Below are 23272 nucleotides of genomic sequence, written 5' to 3'. Positions count from 1 at the left end.
GCTGACATCTATGCCCACAAGTCTCATTTAATCCAAATGGCTTTTCAGAATATTTTCCCAAATAATAAGTTTCCTCTCTAAGAAGAATTACAGTGCCAGGTGCTTCCCAAATAGTCATTTAAAAAGGCATCCAAGGGCTTCCCAGGTGGCGCAGCGGTTGAGAGTCCGCCTGCCGATGCAGGAGACACGGGTTCGTGCCCCGGTCCGGGAGGATCCCACATGCCGCGGAGCGGCTGGGCGCCTGAGCCATGGCCGCTGAGCCTGCGTGTCCGGAGCCTGTGCTCCGCAATGGGAGAGGCCACCGACAGTGAGAGTCCCGCGTACCGCAAAAAAAAAAAAAAAGGCATCCAAGGGTAAGCTGGGACGAAGTGAGAGAGTGGCATGGACATATATACACTCCCAAACGTAAAACAGATAGCTAGTGGGAAGCAGCCGCATAGCACAGGGAGATCAGCTTGGTGCTTTGTGACCACCTAGATGGGTGGGTTAGGGAGGGTGGGAGGGAGACGCAAGAGGGAAGGGCTATGGGGATATATGTATATGTATAGCTGATTCACTTTGTTATAAAGCAGAAACGAACACACCATTGTAAAGCAATTATACTCCAATAAAAATGTTAAAAATAAAAAAAAAAAGCATCCGGACTCTGCCTTATCTACAGTCCCAAAACAAGGAAATACTCTAATGGAAATAAAAGCACAAATGCAAATGCTCTCTGCAGCTGCCTTGCCATCGATTTCAAGTGCACTGGAAATTGGGGCTGTCCTTCCAGCCGTGGAGGACAGAAGGTACCTGCTGAGGGTTTTCGCATTGAGCTTGTTGAATTGAAATCCCAGACACATTTTCCCTTCCTGAGGGCTCCCAGCACGCCGCAGCTGCCATCTCCTTGAGAGAAAGGGGCTAGTTCTGTAAAACCTTGGAGTGTAATCGTGGACAGATTCCTTTGAACCGATCCGTCCAAACTTATGATTCATCTCTGAACTTTTAGCTCACAGCAGGCAAAGTTTACTATTTCAGCTTAGGTTTTAGAGAAAAATTCAATTGGTGGTCATCTTCCCACCTGGCTTGCAAGTGGGCTGAGGTGAAACAGACATCAGTGGTAAAGCTGTCCCCATGTCGCCTGGCTGGGATCCTGTTCTTGATAAAGTGGATGGCAGCGATTGCTTTGCTGCAAGTAAGATCTGAAATAAAAATCCCCTCTCCAACACCATGGGCAAGCTCCAAAAGCACTAGCTTCCAATAATGTTGTATTGACTTTGGGTCCTGAAATTAATTTCGGAATTGCAGAGCATGCTGAGGCTGCTAGCTGAGCTAACTTCTTGTGCCTGCTTTTGCTGTTAGCTGGGGTGATGAAAGGTCATCCAACTTGGAGTCACTTAACTTTTCTGAGCTCCTGTTTCCTTACCTTTAGATGGGAAGTGTCCCAAATTACTCTAGGGATAAAGTGAGATAGTGCTTATGAGAATGCATTTTAAAACTGTAAAGTTCTCTATCAATGGAAGAAATCACTATTTTCTAAAATTGGCTGCATTCCGTTCTAACTCCTCTATTTTCTTACCATACTTTATTTTTCTTTATAGCACTTATCACTGTCTGAACTACTATATATATATGATGTTACTAATATATATGTATAGTTATCTATGTATTGTAGTATTATCTATATGTTTTATTACATATAATATATAATTGTTAATACATATAACTAATAAATATGTAACATATATATATATTTTAGTTGCTTGTGTTTTGTCCATCTCTTTCTCTAGAATGGAAGCTCCATGAGGACCTTTTAGTTCACTATACATCCCTAGCCCCCAGAGTAGTGCCTGGCACATAATAGATCTTCAGATATTTGAAGACTGAATGATTTACATTATTGCTGTTTGCTAAGAACACCATGAATCGTTTGACATGTGGCAGCTTGCTTAAGCCTTATGGTCACCATATGAAATTGGCATTGTATCCACTTTCCCTTAGTCCATTTGCTGAGTAGGAATGAACTTGTTGAGGTACCAGTGGAAACTGGTTGTATTTTCACTTACTTTAAAGAGCTGCCTTCAGAGTCCTCTGTCCGTCGTTCCTGCTCTGCCCTCTGACAACATTGCAGGGCAATCCCACAGCATCAGACCGTGATCAGCCATCATATCAGTCTTGGCTGGATAATTAAAACTCATTCTCAGCTATGAAAAAGCCCAGTTCTGTCCAATTTAAAACTTCCATCTCACATGGAAGGCAGACCTCCCCCCACAATGCCTCCGAATTTGCTCTGTGAAAGGGAAGAGGGGGACTCTTTCTCTCCTCTTCTGACTCCTCCAGGGTTGAGGGAGGGGGACAGAGGGGGAGGGTATCTAGAGGAAAGGCAACAGGAGTCTTTTTGACCAGCTGGTGCTCTCTGAAGGCTCCTCCCAGCTATCGGTGTCCTGTGCTGTGATCGTCATCCATACGCTGGGGGAAAGGGGTCCGGTGGTGGGTTTGGGGGGAGACCCCCTGGATCTCTGTGCACACTGGCTGAAGGGCTGTGCTCTCCAGCTGACCTCCCACTGCCCACCGCTCTTGCTTCTCTGCTGAGGATTCACCCTGTGGCTCTGGCCTTATGCTGGAGGGTTCTGACCAGCTCTCTGAATGCCTCGTGTTACACTTTTATTCTTAGAGAAGCCCAGAGGAGCCCCCACGAGTGTGACGGGTATGGAACAGGCCCACCTTGGTGATGTGCAAACAGAAAATGGCTTTGCTTTGTTTCTCAACCATGTTACGGCCAAACTCCCTTCCCTGACCCCTGATGGTTTTGTGTCAGGTTTAATAGCTTTTTGGTTATTGATTATAAAAACAGGCCTCAGCAGATGTAGAGAATGGACTTGAGGACACGGGGAGGGGGAAGGGTAAGCTGGGACGAAGTGAGAGAGTGGCATGGACATATATACACTACCAAACGTAAAATAGATAGCTAGTCGGTAGCGGCCACGTAGCACAGGGAGATAAGCTCGGTGCTTTGTGACCACCTAGGGGGGTGGGATAGGGAGGGTGGGAGGGAGACGCAAGAGGGAGGAGATATGGGGATATATGTATATGTAGAGCTGATTCACTTTGTTATACAGCAGAAATTAACACGCCATTGTAAAGCAGTTATACTCCAATAAAGATGTTAAAACAAAAAACAAAAAACAAGCCTCTTTTCAATAATTTAGGTGCTCTTGTAGACACTAAAGTCCAGTCCAGTGCTCTAGTTGAAACCTACAGTCTCTCATCCATTTGAAAACTCCTCCCCTCCCCCCCACCTCAGGACTGACCACGCGTGGCCTAGGGACCTGCAGTGGGGGAGGGGAGAGTGGTCTGACCTTCTGCTTTTCCCTAACCTTTCCTTCCTGCTACTGGTGCCTCCAGGCTTGTCAGGGTGAGAAAAAACACTTCCAAAATGATACCCCTAGTTCTCCAGCAAAAGCAGTGAAATAAATGTTTAGAGAGCAACACAACTGTAAATTGAAACAAACACAAGGTAATATCAGAATTGGCCTACACATGACATCATACTCAGATAAATTACCCAAGCTTATTAAAGACAATTCTTTTTAACAGATATTAGAAGTGTCTAGCTATATCTAATTATGAATGCAGCATTCACAGATGTTTAATAAAATTAATAAAAATAACGAACACTTACATAGTGCTTTCTATTACCTGGCACTATTCTAAGCACTTGACATATGTCGACCTTGTCTAATCCCCCAAACAACTCTATGAGGTAGAAGCTATTATCCCCATTTCATACATGGGCAAACTGAGTCCCAGAGAAGTTAGGTAATTTGCCCAAGGTCAAACAGCCAGTAAGCAGATGTGTGATTCAGAATGTGACCCTGAGAAGTCTGGCTCTAGAGTCCCTGTACTTAACTGTCTCATTTACACAGAGCAACTTATTTTGGGGGTACGGTCCATATGTGTAGAGGCAGGTTTTGTGTAAACAGTTGTCCTTTTGACTTTGGTGTTGTCATTAGCAATCACCTGGACACCTCCATATGATCAGATTTGGGAGTGAAGTCTCAGCCTCTCTGTCTCTCAGGGTCAAGTGCGCTGGTCACTGCAATTGAGAAATTTCCCCTTAGATCTTCCCCCCAGGGTGTTCCAAGCACTGGGAACCCCCCTGCCAGTATTTCCCATTCTGCTTCCCCCTCAACACTTGGGTTCACCCAAGTGAACCTTAGGTATGTATTTATTAGGTATGCATTTATCTCAGGAGATGGGAAATGGAGCCCTCTAGGGGAGGAGGCTGCAAAGGGGCATATGCATGTGAGAAACTGCAAAGCAAGATGGCAGATGTGCCCCCTGAGCTATGAACACCCAGGATCGGAGGGACGCAGAGGAGGAAACTGCTGCCTCCTCGGGGTGGGGAGTGAGGGCAGCCTGAGAGCCAGGTCAATCTCGGAGTACCTCTAGGTACCCAGCATTGCCTTCTCCTAACCTGCAGACTTGCGAGATCCATGGAAGCTGAAGCGAGTGTTTCAGTTTCACCAAATGCTTCTTTCTCCTGCTTTTCCACTGGTCTTTTGGAAACTAAAAATGCCACCTGCCCAGAGATGGAGCATTGCTGTGCTTAGCAAGAGCTAAGCTTTTTCGGAAAGAAAAACTGGACCTCAGATTTCTGAGCTAAGAGAATAACTCTTACTAATTGGATTGCTTTCCATGCATTTGTAGCAGGCATTCTGGTGGAGGATTAAAGGCAAAAGAATGTCTTCTTCCACAGACTTTTACTGAGGGTCCACCGTGTACAGTAGGCGAGGAGTTCCCAATAACGCCAGGTTTTGGGCCCTGAATTTGAGGATCTATCACTCTTACTCTCTGTATTACCCTGGACAGGTCCCATTTCCCTCTCTGAACCTCAGTCCCTCCATCTATCACGTGGGGAAGTTAGTCTGCAAAGGTGTGAGGATCTTTACCACATGAACTGGAAACACTTTTCAACGAGAAATCATGACAGTAACACTGACACGCTTTGCCAGGCACTGGGCCAAGCCCTCTGCACATATCACCTCATTTAATCCTCACACAGCCCTGTGAACTAGATGCTGTTTTTTGTTCCTGTTTAAAGATGAGATAGCTGATTCCAGGGCCCCTGGAACCTTTCCTATGAGGTAAATCCTGGGGGGAAATCAGAAGGTGTATCAGTTAGGAATTGTACTGGGGCTGTGTGCAAAAGATGCCTCTCCTCATTCCCAGACAATGGCTTAAATAAATTTGTGGTTTTACTTTTCTTCACATAGAATAAGTTTAAAAGAAGGTAACCTATGCTAGTATAACAGCTCTATAAGAGCATCAGGGACCTGGGCTCCTTCTCTCTCTGTGCTCTGCCATTCTTAGCAGATGGCTTCTAATTTCTAGGTCACCTCATGGTCCAAAGTGACTGCTGGACAACAAAGCCTAAATTCCAGGCAAGAAGTGGAAAACAGGGTGTAGGGAGAGAAAGGTCAAAACTCCAGCTGAGTCAGCTGTCTTTAGAAGCTTTCCCAGAGCCCTGCCCAGTGATTTCCCCTTTTGTCTCACCGTCTGCCCTTGGCTGTCAGGGAGGCAGGAAAATGTAGTCCATCGCCTCCTGGAATAAAAAATTAGAGTTTGGTTAGAAAGGGAAAGGGGCAGACAACTAGCCATTTTATCCACATAAGGGCATTTCAGAAATCCACGTATCCTTTTTCTTTTAAAAAAATGAGATCTAATTGACATCTAGCATCATATTAGTTTTAGGCGTACAACATAGTGATTTGATGTATGTATATACTGCAAAATGATCAACACAATAAATTTAGTTAACATCCATCACTACACAGAGTTACAAATTTTTTTTTCTTGTGATGAGAACTTTTGAGATCTATTCTCCTTACAACTTTCAACCATACGATACAATATTGTTAACTATAGTCAGCGTGCTGTACATGACAACCCAGGACTTATTTATCTTATAACTGGAAGTTTGTACCTTTTGATCACCTTCACCCATTTCTCTCCATGTGTCCTTTTATGTGTCACGACTATAAAATGGAACCCAGGATCCTGAGACAGTGCAGGGTGTACTCTCAAATGTGGAGCCCATGCGAGGAAACATAAGTGCACCAAGTGAGTAGCTTAGACTGTGTGGGGTAACATGATTTATGGTCAAAGATTTGTTGAGCTTGTCAGGAAGAGGCTGATTCATGGATAGGCAACTAGACAGCTGTGACACAGTGCGACTTGAATACGTGGGGAGGTCCTTTAACCTCGCAAATACACCTCCCCCGAAGGCTTGCTGATATCTCAAAATCCTCAGTTCCTTTCGTTTAAGTCTGTGGAAATGCAACTACAAAAGAGCAGGATAATTCATTAATACTTACCAGTTACTAACACCTCAATGTAAAGAAGTTTAATCTATTAAGGGAACTTAGAGATCTATTGGTGAGACCTTCTCATTTTCCAGACAAGGACGTTAAAAGTCAAGGAGATTGAGTGGGCTTCCCAAGGTCCGATGTGTAGTGGCAGGGCTGGATCTGAGGGGAAGGGGGGAGACCAGTGGATGCCACCTGCTGGGCAGGGACCCCCACCCCCACCCCACCACCCCACCACCGTCCAGTAAGAGGTAGGGAGACAGGAGGAAGGGAATCTGGGACGGCAGATGTACTTGTATGAATTGAATTTATTTATATCCTGCCTTCTCCCCATGAGGGCTTGAGGTACTTAGCCATTTGGGCTGTGGGTGTTGCTTCCTTGAATATGTGGTTCCTTCCTCCCCACCGCCCATGCTTGAGCAATGCAAGAAACAAACAGACAGACAGACAACAGTGTTCTGGGGACCTATGCTTCTGTCAGCCACATATGCCTGGAACAGAGATAAGGCTAAAGGTTCCTCTCGTTTTACATGACTGCCCTCTTCCTCAAGAGCGCTCACAATCTGCCCTGACACCAGGTTGCTTGCGCACCTGTGGAGGGACACAGAGGGAGATAAAGGTACTCTTGAGGCATCTTTAGGATTCTTCAGGGATGGTCTTTTTTCAATTTGCAAAGGAAAAAAATTAAGCACATGGACAGTTTCCTTCTACTTTAAATTCTTGCATATGTTTTTCTTAACCCTTAGTATCTGCTGTGATGTTAGAATGTCTGATTTCACAACAGATTCCATATTTTGTTATTTCACACGTCTTTACTGATGTGCAATGTAAAAGCTCAGAAATCAAATTGTGTGGGTTTGAATCCCAGCGCCACCATTTACCAACTGTGTGAACTCAGGAGATTTCTTAATAGCTATAAGCCTCAATTTTCTCCTCTGTAAAATGGGGACAAGGTACCAACTGTCTGAGGACTGTTGAGATAATGACTGTTAAAAGGGCTGCCTTAGCACAGTGCCTGGTAAGTATAAACACTCAATGCACTTTAGCTATAATTATGATTTCAGTTTACAATCGCAACATTTCATGACTTTAATACATCATGTTTTTAATATATCATCACTAACATATGAATATTTCAACCTTTCTAGCTGCTCTTCCTTCTGAACAATTTTGAGAACAATTGTTCTAAAAATTTCCCACATCACACACATGCTACCATCACCACCCTCACCCTCTCGTATTATCATCTTCAGAATTATTCCCTTTTTGACTTAACCTCTATCTTATGTAACTCACCACATTCTAGCTAAATGGGTGTATGATGACTGTCTCTTCTCACACTCACAGACATGACACATCATCCCAACATCCCAAGGACAATACTGGGCTCACATATGGATTTTTGGACTTCTTGGAATTGTTACCCATGGTACTTATCGGGGGCAACAGATTGTTACCTCTCTAGCCATGGGGGTTTTCTCGGAATCCTTCATCAATCCGTATGCATAATTTGAAACTCCATTTCTGTCTCATTGCTCTAGATGTAAATTTCTTGTAATTTTTAAAAATTTCTTTTGTGGAATTTCCTGTGGAACCTGCGGCGGGCTAGAACCCACCTCAACCTCCAGTGCCTGGCACCCAGTAGGTGTTACTCCTCCCAAAACTGTTAAATGGATAGAATTATACCAGCATAGTAAAATTACTCTGGCAAACACCCATTTCAAGATGGTAGCCTTGAGGGAAAGTGTTTAGGAAAACTTATTCATACTACCAGGCTTAGTTATTTTTTCTTCTCTGAAAAAGGCACAAGGTCTATTGCCAACAAAGAGAGTACCCCACTTTCAGACTTAAAGTTGTGACAATTAGAATCCCTTTAACCATTTTTCAAAAAATTGTTGTGTGTGTTTTTTAAGAGAAGCCACAAGTACTTGCCATTGTACTGAATTTATAATTTCTTGCTGCTTGAAAAGCCCCTTTTCTTTTTCCCACACCCAGATGACCTCTGAAATAAGGCCGGGAGCTCTTGTTTTAAAACTGTCTTAAGCATACTTGATTCTTTGTATACACGAGTTTGTCTCCCTCGGAGTGTGGGAGAACATCCACTTATTCCATTACACTGGAACTTCTTTTGGATCAGTTCTTGTTGGTGGCAAATCTTTGCCTACTGAGGGTGGATTGAATTTTTGGGAACAACCAAAAGCCTTTTCTCAGAGCGTCCCTGATGACTAAGTTTGGAGATCAAGCTGGATCAAGCAAGACCATACAACTTGGGGTCAAAGTCAAACAAGGCCTCTCTGTAGAGTAATGAGGCCGACTGGCTGTGCTATGTGGCTCTGAAGGTGTCTCTTGAGGTGACACCCACAGAGAATGCTGAGGGTTTCGTGCACAGTCAGTGGACCCTTGCTGGCTCCCTTGGGTGTCGGTGAAAGTGATGAACAGGAGACAGTGGAACTGGATCCCTGCTGCTTCTACGTGCTGGCGTCTGTGACTCCGAGCAGCCTGTATCACCCTAGACCCCAGTTCCTCATGTGTGAAACGAGGACCATCATATTCTCCTCCAGTGTGGTTTTTAGGATAAATTTAATACCGAGAGTAAAACACTTTGTCTAGCGCATGGTGCCTACTGATGCCCAGTGGGTGTCAGTTCCTCTCGAGAAGAAGAGACTCTTCCCCTTCCTTATCTGAAATGAGGCCTGTGGTTTGAAGATGCCATTTCAGGAACGTTTGCCGCAAACTCACTCATATTTCTTAAAAAACTACAACCACAAAATTATGTCAGGGTAGCCTGCATGCTGAGTTTCCTTCCACCTGGAGCCATGTGTTTAATGGAGAGAAGAACGGATGGAAGAGATGCATAACCTGACCACCACCTAAGAAAGAACGCCAGCAGCCCCGGAGAGACTGGTTCCCCAGAGCTGCTCCACGTCCCACCCCTGGCCCATGGAGACCCCAGCCCCGTCTGCCCAGGCTGAAAGAGCAGAGGGTGGGATTCCTGAGTAATTAAAGGGAATTTGGAAGGCTGGGATGTTGCGGAATGTTAGATCAGTAGCTAGAACAGCATGTGGTGTTCTTTAGGCAGGCTTCATTGAATCCATACAAAAAAAGAAAGAGGGGCTGCCTGCCGTCTGCCCATTTATCAAACAGTGAAGCTCAACTCTCACAGCTCCACAAAAGTGTTTGACTGTTTGCTGAGTCTTGCTCTAGAAATTAAAAGCTGAACAGCCTTAGCAGGGCTGAACCGACCCTGCATTTTGAGACTCAAACTAAATTGTGCTGGGCTTTCAGATTCAGGGACCAGCTGATTATTTGGTGAAAGGAAAGGAGAATAATTTGTAATTTGCAGCCCATAAGAAACACTTAAAAAAAAGCAAACTCCCTTCCCACAGGTTTTTGTTGCGGCTGGAAGGAGGAGGTGCTGTCTGCAACAGCTTTCTTTGCTCAGAGTGGGAAAAGTCTTGACCTCCAGTTGGGCAGAGAGCGATGTGGTGCAGCAGGGCCTCCACCCATCCCCCACCCCCAACTCCTAACAGGCTTCCTTTCCTCTTCGTGCTTTATTTGAAATGACCTTTCTCTCTTTTTGGAGGAGGAGGAGAGGATTTGGCCATCAAATATTTTTAGAGGAAAAAGTATTTTCACAAATGGAATTAAAGATTCTAACCACGCAAATATATTGCTTGGGAGACCATAAGATAACCACAAAAGCCTGGAAACTGCGTTTTCTGAGAAGCCTCTGAAGAGCCATCAAAGGATTTGAAGGATACCTCTGTCGATGAAGAGAATGTGCTAGAAAAGGGTGATGCTCCTGGAAGACATCAAGCAGGGGGCAGAGCCTGGAAGATAGGTTGAAACAGTGTCATTATCCCCATTTGACAGATGAAAAAGCCTGATGCTCAAATGGAAGAAAGAGGCCAAGATCATTTTTTGGCTCTTCAATTTAGCACATTTTTAAAAAGTGGTAATACCCTTCAATGCTTCATGGGATTGGGAGAGGAAGAGGACGACGAGAGGTGAGCTGGAATGAAGGCAGAAACTGGTGGGTTTGGACTTTGTCTGGAGTCTTCATGAAGGAGTGATTGAGGTGAGGTATGCCTGGCAGCAGGGGCAGTGAGACCATTGCAGCAATCCAGGTGTGCGATTATGGCCCTGGGGCCGATGGAGATGGAGATGCGGGGAGAATCAGGATATATTCACAATACAGGGAGGATGGAACTTGGTCACAGGCTGGAAGTAGCAGGTGCAGCGGTTTGGAGAAGGAAGAGCTCTTACCTGGTCAGGGGATCAGGAAAGACTTGGAAGAGGGTGTAAGTGGATCAGTAGAGATTCATCCCCACCTCTGAGAAGGTGCTCATAGTTCGTGCCCTGCCAGTGGGAAATCAGCAGAAGCATCTCTTTTTTTTTGCCACGGAGCAACAGGCTCCGGACGTGCAGGCTCAGTAGCCATGGCCCACGGGCGCAGCCGCTCCGCAGCTCGTGGGATCTTCCCGGACCAGGGCACGAACCCGCATCCCCTGCATCGGGAGGCGGACTCTCAACCACTGCGCCACCGGGGAAGCCCGTGCAGCAGCATCTCTTATGAAGGATAGTGTTCAGGCTCCCTCTGTCTGACCACACCGGCCTGCTCGATGCTGTATTAGAAGAGAAGGGAGTTAGAGGAATGTGGCTAGACTTAAATATCCCTGGTAATAAAAGGGAATGAGTGAGTCATCAGGATAATCACTGGTCATAATGGGCAATGTTTATTGAACCCTTACTAAGTGCCAGGCACTGTTGCTAATTATTTACATCCGTTTACTTTTTAAATTTTCACAAAAATTCTCTGAGGTAGGGGTTGGTATCATTCCCATTTTACAAATGAGGAAGCTGAGTCATTTGAATGTTAAATAACTTGCCCAAGGGCCCCAGAATAACAAATGGCTGAGCTTGGATCTAATCCAGGTAATCTAGCTCCAAAGCCCTTGCACAGAACCCCTCTACCGTACTGCCTCTTCACAAACACCATCGCTGTACACACCAAGAAAGAGGCCCATTGGTTGTGTTTTCACCTTGGCAGACGGCCCCTCCTCCTAGGTTTCTGGTAGATCTACGTGGTTGTCCTGGGAAGCAGCCCTTAGCGTCGTCCACTTGGCAAATGAGTAAAGGGTACTCTCCAGGCCAGGGGTCGGGCTTCATGCCTTCATTCGACAGACGTGGACTGAGCTCTTCGCATGTGCCCTGGGCCAGGTCCCTGCTCTCGTGGAGCTTATGTTCAAGTGGGGGGAGATGTGAAATAAGCACTCAGAGAGTAAGCGAGCGAGACAACTGCGGAGGGAGCCGAGAGGAGGACAGAAAGCAGGGTCACATGCTGGGGTGCTGCTGGGGTTACTGTGCACCCGCTGGTCAGAGAAGGCCTCTGGGCAGAGGGACCTTGCCCAGAGGCCCGAATGTTGTGGGAGAAGGAGCTAATCTTGTGACGATCTGGGTGAAATTGCATTCCTGATGGAGAGAGCTGCAGTACAAAGGCCCCCAGTGCGGGGAGGAAGCCTGGCATGTTTCAGGAACAGGGAAAAAATAAAATAAAAAGCAAGCCAGTGTGGCTGGGATGCAGTGAGGAAGGGCGAGAGTCGGAGGAGAGGGAGGCCAGGAGGTAAGCGGGGACCGGGTTACAGAGGCTGAGGCGGGGGTGAGTACCAGGTGCAGCGGAAGCCTTTGGAGGGCTGTAAACGGGGGTGACAGGTTCTGGGTGAAAGCGTACACTGCCTACGTTGTGAGGAGGGGGGTGAAGCCCAGAGCGGCCAAGTGAGACCCCCCCTGAGGATCCAGAGCCCCACCGTCACTCAGGTGCTCCCCCCCACCGTGTCCCCAGCACCAGTGGTCTTCCTCTTGGACTCCTAATAAGTCATCGCAACCAAGGGTCTGTGTTTTCCTTCATTAGATTGCTGTTTGTAAACTCCGTCACTGTGCTCCCAGCTTTTCCCAGTGCGTAACTGATTCTTGTGTTGACTTACAGATCATAAGGCAGCAGTTTCCTCAGTTAACCACCAGAAGACTCGGGACCCGAGGACAGTCAAAGTAAGCACCGACAGCCCTTCCACCTGCAGAGTGCACGTCCACGGGCCTCCAGTCAGATCCGGACCCCAGACCTTTCATCCTGAGCTCAGTCCACAGGCCTGGGGGGGATGTCTGTGGCTGGCGGGAGTGGCCCCCTCTCCCAGGAGCCCTGAGAGAAAGGCCGTCCAAAAGGCCAGCTGCTTTAAGGAATCTGACATGGTGCCACCCTGCCTTTAGTTGTTTTTGTGAAAGAGTCTTGGGCATTCTTTAAAAGGAGCGCCTTGTGGTTTCTTGACCAATCTCCAGGTTACTTGGATTGTTTTGGTCAACAAACTCTCTACTCTGACAGTATCCAGTCTGCCAGAGAAGCAACCCTGTACCAATCCCTGCAAGGGAGATGGGGTGGAAAGCTCCAGCCATGCTGTGGTACCCAGGATGTACTGCTTCCCATTCATCCATTCAGTCAACCAACCAACCAAGCAATGTTTGCTTCACATTTTCTGCATGTCAGATAAATGGTGCTAAGTGCTGAGGAACCACGAGCAAACAGGTTTCCGCCCTCCTGGATGGAACATGTATTCTCCAGGGGAAGACAGACAAAAAAAAGATCATCAAATTGTGAAGAGGGTTGTCCTAGAGAATTACAAAAGGTTGGTCTGGTATAAAGAGGGTAGCCCTGGAAGGGCTTACTGAGGAGGTGACCCGAGGAGTGAGAGGCTGTGTAGATGCCTGTCTGCCAGGTGAGAGTCAATGGGAAGGGACTCTGCCTGTTTTGCCCAGGCTTCACTAAAATCTGGATTTATAGAGACTTGCCTCGAAGGGTGTTTCAAAAAACTGTTGGAAGTGACTAGGTGTTCCATGAAGAAGGTCTGTTGGCCATTAAGTTTGGTAAGCACTGAGCTAAACAGGGTCCTTTATGCAGGACTTGTCAGAACCTTTATTATACTACTGTACACCGTGATTCCACTAGAGGGTGCCTTATTATGCAGCATTTCTAAACGTTTTTACCATGGTGAGTAGCAGATCAACACATACTGACTTATAAAATAATGAAAACAACCACCACATAGGACTTGTAAGACTTGTCACTAAAAATGTTTCAAAAGCAGCATGTCCAATACTGCCCCCTGACTCTACCCCTGGCCATCCCCAGGCAGCACATTCCCATCCTCCAAGGGTGGGTTTAACTTTGGAGCCAAATTAGGTAAAGAAAGTGGAAAGTGGATGATCAAACTGGGGAAAACCCTTTGTAGTAAAGTTCTGAAAATAAACGAGGCTCATATTTTTCATGTGGCTCAGAAGCTCTGGGGGCAATTTCCAAAGAGACTTTGAGCAAGGGACATTTTGGAATAAATTTCTAATAATTTTTCATGGTGACTCCTCTGATGAACAAATCTCATTCATAATGAAAAATTCCAGTATTTGTTTAAAAATGAGCTTTCAGCCCTGGTAAGAGTATAGAGTAGAAAACCCAGATTCTTCCTTATTTGTTTGCTGGTGAGCACAGTGGTTGGCCCACAAGGGCAAATCAATCCACAGAGAAGTGGATGGTTGGAAGACTCTTGAATGAATGAAAAGGAATTATTTTTCTCCAGCTTATGGTCTTTTTAGAGTCACTGGCTCCAACACATTCCCGCATAAGTTTGGAGAAAGTTTCCTTCTGTCTACATGTAAGAGCCAGCTTTTGTTTTCTTTTTCTTTAACCTAGAGGTTGGCAAATTGGGCAATATCTTCTTTAAAAATTCAGTTTCACTGTATCCTCTCCATAAGGATCCTCCAAGGTTGGTCTCACCTTCAACCAATTGAAAGGTAATAAGAAGCTCTAGTCTCCAACATGCCACTTGGCCTTTTAGAGAAAATCCCTCAGCAAATTTACTTTGACAGAATAAATTGTGGGGCGGGGGTGGGGGGGCCAGGGGGCTGATGGAGAGTGTGTTGACGTGCCTTACAGACCTGAAATGGAAACCTGAGAAGTGGTCAGAGCACTAGCTTCGCTGCAGTTGCCAATTCTAGCAACATACAGTCTGAAAAATCAAGAAGCAGTCTGATCTGAACATGCCGTTACTAGCTTGATCTTAAGAAAGCGTAAGGGGGGACTTTGTAAAGTTAGAGAGGCGTGTCATAACTGCCCTCCTGCCTGGAGGGGCTTCCAGAGCAAATGGAACCCGCCCCTGCCCCCACTACCAAAGGAGTGCCCTCCAGGAGGAAGGGCAGTTATGACAGTTGGGAAGTAGAAGGCGTAGAAGACAGAGATCGGCTCAACACAGAGAAGAACTTTCTGATCACTACACCACCCTAAAATGAACTGGGCTACCTTCGGAGGGTCTGAGTGCTTCATCCCAGGAGGCACTCAGATAGAGGCGAGATGCCCACTAAGCAGAAGTATCACAGAATGGTATCAGGAGTGGCGGGGGAGCGGGGAGAGGGAAGGTTACCTGTGCTCAGCTCTCCTCTCCCTGGGAAGCCTCCCCCAGAACTCAGACTGCTTTCTCTTTTGTGTGATTTTGTGACTGTCACCACCGTATCTCCATGAGTAGAAAAGAGTAGTTAATAGGTTGTACAGCATTTCTGAAAGTGATTTCTGCTAAATCAGAATCTTCGGAAACAGGGCCTGGGAGTCTGTATTTTACTATGTTTTGTAGGTGATTCTTACTATTAGTAAAATTTGACAGTCACTGGCTCAGCGCTTAAAAGCACTTTTAGAGGTTCAAATCCTGCCTCTGCTGCTTACTCACTATATGATCTTGGGTGTGTTACTTAAATTCTCTGCGTCTTAGTTTCCTAGTCTGTAATATGGGGATAATAATTAGTTCTAGCCTCCCAGGGGTTTTGTGAGATGAAATCGGGCAATGTGTGTAAAGCACTTAGTACCTTGTTAGCTGCTGTGTTAGAATAGTAGGTAATGGCAGCCTCATAGAGCCAGGAACGTAAATGCAGGGGCCTAACCCAGCAGGCTTGCTGATCTCAAATGGATGTGCATCAGAATTATCTGTGGTGCTCATTTCAGTGCTGATTCTTGGCCCCTATTCCCTGTCCTGAATCCTTAGGTCTGGGAAGGGGCCTTGGAATCTGTATTTTTATTACAGTCCATAAGTGGCTCTGACAAACATTAAAGTTTGTGACACCACCATGCGGTGTGTTTTCTTAGTGTAGCACAGTGGCTCTGTAGTCAAACCTGCTCCCTCCCCTAAACAGCTGTATGACCTTGAACAAATTACTTAAGCTTTCTTGCCTCCATTTTCTCATCTGTAGAAAGATTATAATAATCCCCATTTCATAGAATTATTTTACAAATTAATGTAGGTAAAGCACTTTCCAAAGTGCCCAGCACATAGCAAGTGTTCAATAGATTGTAGCTAAAACCCAAACAAAATGCAGCCTCCATCCCTCATTAGTCTTAATTGAAAACATTGCTGTTATTAAGCCCATTCTGAGTTAACAAAAGGTCCTGGTCTTTGTCTTACATTCAGTGTCAGCTGAGACACTGAGTTTTCCCTTTTTAAGATACAGTTCTTTAACACTGCCATTTATTGATTAAGAAAAACATAGGCCAGGTGAATTTTTGTTTATGGTACAGTTCGCAGTCATAAACACACTCTTCTTCTTGGGTCCGTGTATATAAGAGATTAAGTACAAATGGAAATTTTTTTATCCCACTTAATGCTTTGCAAAGTATTTGACTTAACATTTTCTGTAGGAGGCAATTTTGGTTATTTTTACCTGTCTGATTGATGGCTGGCAACATGGAACTTTGTTTTAATTCTAGACTTCGAATATGTTGAGCCTTACAGAGGAGTTAAGTCTTCTAGCTCAGGGAGGATGGGTCCAGCCGTCTTTGGCCTTGGGCTCCTGTGGCTCAGGAACCCCCACCTGATGAGGGTGCATGTGGGTCTCTCTCTCTTCCTTTGTGGCCCAGGTATCATTACTACGGCATCGCGGTGAAGGAAAGCTCCCAATATTATGATGTGATGTATTCCAAGAAAGGAGCCGCCTGGGTGAGCGAGACAGGCAAGAAAGAAGTGAGCAAACAGACGGTGGCATATTCACCCCGGTCCAAACTTGGAACATTGCTGCCAGAGTTTCCAAATGTCAAAGATCTAAATCTGCCGGCCAGTCTGCCAGAGGAGAAGGTGACCACGTCTGAAGTGTTGCTGGGAGTGGGTGGTTTCTCTCTCTCTCTCTCTCTCTCTCTCTCTCTCTCTCGCTCTCTCGCTCTCTCGCTCTCTCTCTCTTGCGCGCTCTCTTTTTCTCTCACACACCACAGCGCGCACACACACACACACACTTTTATTACAAAATGGTGAGTTTAAAAATATAAAGATAGAAATCAGATTCAAGTATGGACTTTAGTTGACAATAACGGTGTATCCGTGTTGGTCCATTAGTTGTGACAAATGCTCCATCCTAATGCAAGACGTTAACGGTAGAGGTAACTGGGTTTGAGCTATAAGGGAACTGCCTGAACTATCTTCAAAACTGTGCTACAACCCAGTACTATTCTAAAATTAAAAGTTTGTCTCTCTACCTATCTATCTTACTTACCTTCCTACCCATCTATGCTGTTGTACTGTCTCGTTTCACAAGGCCCCTCCTCTGGATGCTTTTATATAGGATACAGTTTATTTTCCCATGTGCTGCAGAGGATGAGGTGAAATTATAGACAAAGAAGATTTTATAGGTATAGTGAATCGGATAGTTTGGGCCATAGGGTATTGGGAAGAAATAATTGGAAACACAAATTTGGAGACTTTCCCCTGGGTGGTCACATCCTAATGCACCTATCTTGTGCTGCCCAGTGTGCCAGTAGGTGATGAGTTTCTACATATCACACTGGGTTGCAGTGGTGAATGAGACTTGAGTCCTGCTCTCAGGAAGCTTACAGTCGAGCAGGGAGACAGATGCTTGCACAAGCAAACTAAGTTTATATAAAACATATATCTAGGTTCTAAAAGAAAAAAGAATACCTGAAAAGAATGCTTTAAATCTAAGAACTAGATAAATCCTTATTTTTTCTCAAATTTGCTTTCTTGCTCAACAAACTTCCTGTACCATTGCTTTAAAATTCTTAGTTAAATGGAGCTGGAGATGCAATTCTTTTGCTAAGCAGATTCTAGAGAATTTCCAGATGTCTTTTTGTGATTTGGGCAAAAACACCTCTTCTTATGAGTACATGCTGGGTTTTAACTTTTCAGTATCTCAGCTGATGGGAATTTAATTCGGTAGGCCTCTACTATGTGCCAGGCACTGTACAAAATGCTGGATACACAAGCATGAATAATATGCTATTTTTATTTTCCCAGAGTCCACAGTTTCAGGGGGTGGAGATGGGGCAGAGAGAGAAACCCGTGCTTTCCATACCACAGGGTGAGTGCTCTGAGGGAGAAACGCACTCAGGTGTTATGGGAGCACAGAGGAGGGAGCTGAGAGTCAGCGGGCCCCACCTAGTGAAAATGAGTTTTGTCTGGGTCTTGCAGGATGAGTAGGAATTAGGCGAATTTCATCCCCTCAGCATAGAATAAATGACTTGAAATTGAAATTCAAAGGGCAGAAGTAATACGTATTAATGTATGCCTTTATTGTTGATCCCTCCTCACCCCTCACAGGTTTCTACCTTTATTATGATGTACAGAACACACTGTCAGAGAATACTGGACACTGTAATAAGAGCCAACTTTGATGAGGTAGGTCAACAAGTGTTGAGCTATGAATACTCTGCATTAAAATATTATGATGACACTAACTTCTATTTCATGAGCTCCCTACTAGTTGCCAGGCCTCTGGAAGCCCTTGATGTACATTAGCTCATTTAATCCTCACAGTGATCCTAGGAAGCAGGCATTGTTACTATCCCCATTTTACAGATTCTCTGTGTGAACAGCAGTTGACATGGCTTTTTACTTGCTCTGTCTAGTGAACTGCATCCTGCCCAGTTGGCCTCCTGGGAACACAGTTTTGCCAAGGTATCATTACACCCAGAATTATACATTCAGAAAAACTAAAGGAAAGCTTTTCTTTATTTTTGATTTAACCTTTTCCCGAGGCTCATCCACTTCAGTGTATTTGGAGCTGGTTACCCTCCATTCTCAAGGTCTGGTCCCCATGTCCATCTAGCACTGCCAGTAGGGCCATCTTTGAATACAAACAATCTAAGAATTTCATTTCATTTTTATTTAAAAATATTACAGTTAAGGAATGGGGAGGAGAAATAAGGGAGGATTGAAGCACTGGTTATATAACCAAAGAGACAATAAAATCTTCTTGCCTAAAATGCCATCCAGAAGAATCTTCCAACAGGATGGCAGGAAATCACACATTTCACCCCATAAACCTGAGGCCTTTCTGTTTAAAGAAAATGCCTTTCAGGCAGGAAAAAAAAAAAAAACAAAAACTAAAGACACCACCCTGAGATCAGGTGAGGGCATTCAATTTCAGGGAAGATAGCCCAGGCTCTACAGGGGCTATAAAAATCAGTAGTTATTGGTGAAAAAGATGCTGGAGATTCCCTTTTTGTGTGTTTTAGGGGGGCATGTGCTGTTGGAGATGGAGGGGAAGAGGATGAGGTAAGGCAGTGAATGCTTGTTGAGCACTTGCCGGTACTTGTGCAGCTTGTTTACTGTTCGCTCAGGAGCCCAGTGTAGCAGCGGTACCACCATATGTGAGCTATCGCTTGGTTCTTAGACATGGCTCCAGAAGAGGTGGCAGCGTGTTGGCAGAGAAGGAGTATTCTTCCTGCTCTTGACTTTCATCCACTAGATTCTTAAATTTCCCAAATTCCCTGAGTGACCATTTAAGTGGAATTATTTTCTTTTTAAAGAAAGCAAACTCACTGCTTTCTCTCGTATTGTAGTTTGGCTGTGCCTCACATATCAAAGACAGTGCACCGAGATCTGGGCAAACCATGACTCATGATTGGTTAAGACAGCACTGGCTTCTGTAACAGTTAAGCCCCAAGTCTTAACACAGTGAGACAATACATGTCACAATCCAACGTGGACGCCCTTGGTTGGAAGGCTGGTTTCTGGGGGTGGTTCAGGGACCCAGGCTTCTTCCACCTTGTGGCCACATCCTCCCCTAGAGCCTTGGAGTCCTCTGTTCAGCTGATGGATGGGGAAAAGGATTACAGGGAAGACATCCCCTTTCTTAACCTTGTCAGCCCAGAAATAAAATGCATCACTTTTGCCCATAGCCTATTGGCAAGAGCTGGTCTCACAGCCCCACCTGGAGGTAAGGGGAGCTGGGAAGTGTGGCCCCTCACTGGGCGGCAGCGTATACTACTAGAGAAGAGGAGCTCTGGTGGATAGCTGTCCCTCTCTGCCACAAAAGTACTAACAACAAAACTGGTGACAGTCCTCCCTTATGTTCATATCTAGCTTTATACATCTCAAAACTTGATCATCATCTCACTTCACTGAATTCCATTCATTAATTCCAACACTTGTTGGACATCTAATGGTGCCATATGCTGCTCTAGCCCCCAGAAATGGGGTGACAGGACACAGTCTTGAGGGGAAAAAAAAAGGCACGCACACCAGCAATTAGGAGGCAGAATATATGGTCCAGAAACCTTGTGAGGGCTTGAGTGCTCCTGCGGGAAAAATGCTAGACTTGGAGCTTAGGCTTGGATTCAAGACGTGGCTCAATTCCTCATCCTAGAAATGAAGATAAAAATATCTTCCCTGCCTATCCAGTTCACAGGATTACTGGAAGGAGGAGATGAGACAATGCCTGGTAAAAGGTCATACAAATGCTTGCTCTCATCAGGTGCGTCAACCAGAGAGTTAAGAGAGGTCACACAGTTGGTTAGGGCTTTGTCACCTAACACTGCTGGTCCAGTATTCTTTCTACCCCTGGGCAGGGGTATTTGGTGGCTGTTTTTGAGATGGCTGATCGAGATGTTGTTCATTCTACCCAAACACAAAAGAATGAAGGGGGGTATTTTACCTCTGATGGGCATGGCTTTCTCCTACAGCTGAGAAAAGTCATTGGTAAATAAATGTTGGATGCATCTGGTACACTTTGATGGTGCAGTTTGTTTCAGGTCTTCAAGATCTTTAATATCTGTTGAGGTCACAGTGTATACTAGTATTACAATCTTAAATTATCTTATTGTTTGCTTGTTCATTGTTTGTCTCCTACCACCACCATGGAAGCCCTTGAGGGCAGGGACCTTGTTTGTCTTGCTTACTACTGTATCCAGGTCAATTATACTCTCAGGCTCTCAGTAAATGTTTCTCGGGTGGATGAGTGGATGGATGGATGGGTGAATGGATGGATGGATGAATGGGTGGATGGGTGGATGGATGGAAAACCGCCACAGACTTATAGCATTGTCAGGCAAGCACAAAGAGTCCAAGTCTGCACGTAGGGAACTTGCTGCAAAGCCTTCTCCAAACTACATTGCACAGAGAGCTGTAAAATCAGATAGTCCTGTGTTTGAGTCCCAAATTCACCACTTACTAGCCTGTGACCTTGAGCAAGGTACTTAACCTCTCTGAGCCTCAATTTCTTTTTCTGTAAAATGGAGATAATAACTATATCTACCTCATAGTAAAATTGTGATGATTACATGGAAATTGTATAGATAAAGTGTCTGATTTCAAACTCAGAGCATAATAAGTGGTAGGTATTTTGGTAGTTATTGTTTTGTCAAGTTCCTTTTAACACTGTAGCAATTAAGTACCCATGACTGGAAGTCATCAGATATCTTTCCACAAGGTGCCAATATATTAGGAATGAACTAAACATAGGCATGGAAAAGAAATAGAAAACTTACTTAGGTAATTCTTAAGGAAATCATCTCCTGATATTTCATTGAACAGAGAGAAAAAGGGCTGGGAGTTCAAGGGACTAAAGTAGATAATCCAGGAAACTTGGTTTAAATAATCATTTTCAGTCATTTACCCCTGATTCGCTCACCATTTATGCTTGCAAGGAGTAAGGAGAACTCTTCCCTTCTGTCTAATTATGTTTCCATTTGTTAAATGCCTTCATCATGCCAGGCATCTTACAAGTTATCTTATTTCATCCTACTAATAGGCAGACACCATCTCCATTTTGTAAAGGCTGGTAACTCTCATATTTATATATCTGTTTAGTCCGAGCTCCAGATTCAAATGACTTGCCGTCTAACTTACGGTGGTCTAATCAGAGCTCTAATTTTCACTCCCAGATTTGTTCTTCCCAAGTCTTAGATTGCCACTACCACACACAATTGCTCAAACCACAAACCTCGGTTCTTCTTTTCCCCTCACATTTCATATCTAGTCCATCAGGAGGTCCTGTTGGCTCAGCCTCCTGATATGAACACTGTGTCTGTCCATATCACCCCTGACTTCCAAGTATCAGCCCTTGAGCTTTACACTGTTCTCCCTCCTTTTTTTTCCTTCTCACTCTGAGGAACTAGTCCACTGGACATTAAATGCTCTTAAATGCAGAGTAGGAAGGGAGGTCAAAACTGGATAATATGCCCTCTACAAAGGCTGCCCTGGTACCAGGACTGATCAGGGCTCCCTGTGCCACTAGAACAGACTTGAAAAAGACAGATGGCTGCTAATGAGAGTGACTTTCTACAGATTTGTTTTAATGTACACAGCAGCTAATGTTTGCCAGAATTTCTGCTGGAAATTGACTGCTCATAAAAAAAAAAAAAAAAAAAAAAAAAAAATTTCTGCTGGAAATTGACTGCTCACAAAAAAAAAAAAAAAAAAAAAAAAAAAAAAAGAGTAGGGCTACATGCAAGGAGAGCTTAGAAAGGCAGATGAATTCAGAATCTACCAAATACTAGGAATCAGCTGGGCAATGCTTATTCAGAGTTGGAAGGACAGGCAGGGAGGTCCAGGACCTGGCCAGAGGCCAGTGCCCAGGGATGAGATGGGATCCGGAGACAGCAGAGGGTTGTCTGGAGGGTAAGCACCTTGTCTAAGAGATGCGGCCACCTCCAGGCCCAAGGCGGCCAGCAGTCAGCCACCAGGTGTCCCAATAAGAACAGGAACCTTGACAGGTGAGCAGAGCCACCATGGGGATCCTGGCTGGGTGACGCTCAGAAACGTAGGCAAGGGTGTCTCAAATGTCTTAGGGCAGTGCACTGATTTCTTGGGCCTCATAGTTGTAGTGCCTCCGTGATACAAATAATAATAATAATAATAATAGTAATAATAATAGCAGCTAACCTTTATTGAGCATTTACTATGTGCCAGCCACTGTAATAAGTACTTTTTAGGAATCTTTACCAAAATCTAGTAAATACTACTTTTATTCCCATTTCACAGGTAAAGAAACTGAGGCATAGAGATATTATACCCCTAGTTGGTAGTGGTGATAGGATTAGAACCCTGGAAGGCAGTCTTCACTCATTTGGATTTTTTGTTGTTGTTGGTTTTAATTTTCAATATCGTTGTAAACTTTGCAATATTTTCACTCTCGTGGAATTAACAGAACTGTGACTTTGAGTTTCATAATTTACAAACCTGACCTCAGTTGCCACTTTGATCCTGTTTTTGGAAATTACCATTTTCCCTCTAGGAAGTCAAGGGGCATGCTTTTCTCCTCATTCCTCACCCCCCAAGCCTCCCATCCAGTGTTTACGCTGGGAATTCCAGCCTGGCCGTGGGGATCAGGGAATTCTGTCCATCTGAGGCTGAGCTCAGGTCACCAAGCTGGGGTCAGAGGTAGCCTGGTCAAAGGAAAGTAAGACCCTACTTCTGAGAGGGGCTTGAAGGACAACTGCAGGTCCCCAGGCTGGGGCAGAATGCTGGGATGTGGGCAGCAGTCCAAGAAGAGGCATAGGTCTCAGGAATGGGGTCGAAGCCCACGTGAAGAGCAAACTAGCCACTAGACTGATTTGTGAAAAGACAAATTCGTCCATTCCCTGACTTGCTGTCTGGCTTTGGACAAATAAG

General features: G+C 45.0%; 1 protein-coding gene across 1 annotated transcript in view; it reads left to right on the top strand.

Annotated features, from left to right (window-relative positions):
• The window catches only part of RFX4 (regulatory factor X4), a 140161-nt gene that overhangs the window by 47807 nt on the left and 69082 nt on the right, over nt 1-23272 (top strand). Inside the window, 3 exon segments of the mRNA XM_007472302.1 lie at nt 12334-12395; nt 16291-16504; nt 17978-18055. Coding sequence (XP_007472364.1) covers nt 12334-12395; nt 16291-16504; nt 17978-18055 — 354 coding nt within the window.

Source organism: Lipotes vexillifer, unplaced genomic scaffold, assembly GCF_000442215.2.
Source record: "Lipotes vexillifer unplaced genomic scaffold, Lipotes_vexillifer_v1.1 scaffold1177, whole genome shotgun sequence".
NCBI lineage: Eukaryota > Metazoa > Chordata > Mammalia > Artiodactyla > Lipotidae > Lipotes > Lipotes vexillifer.
This window is presented reverse-complemented; position numbering and strand designations above follow the sequence as displayed.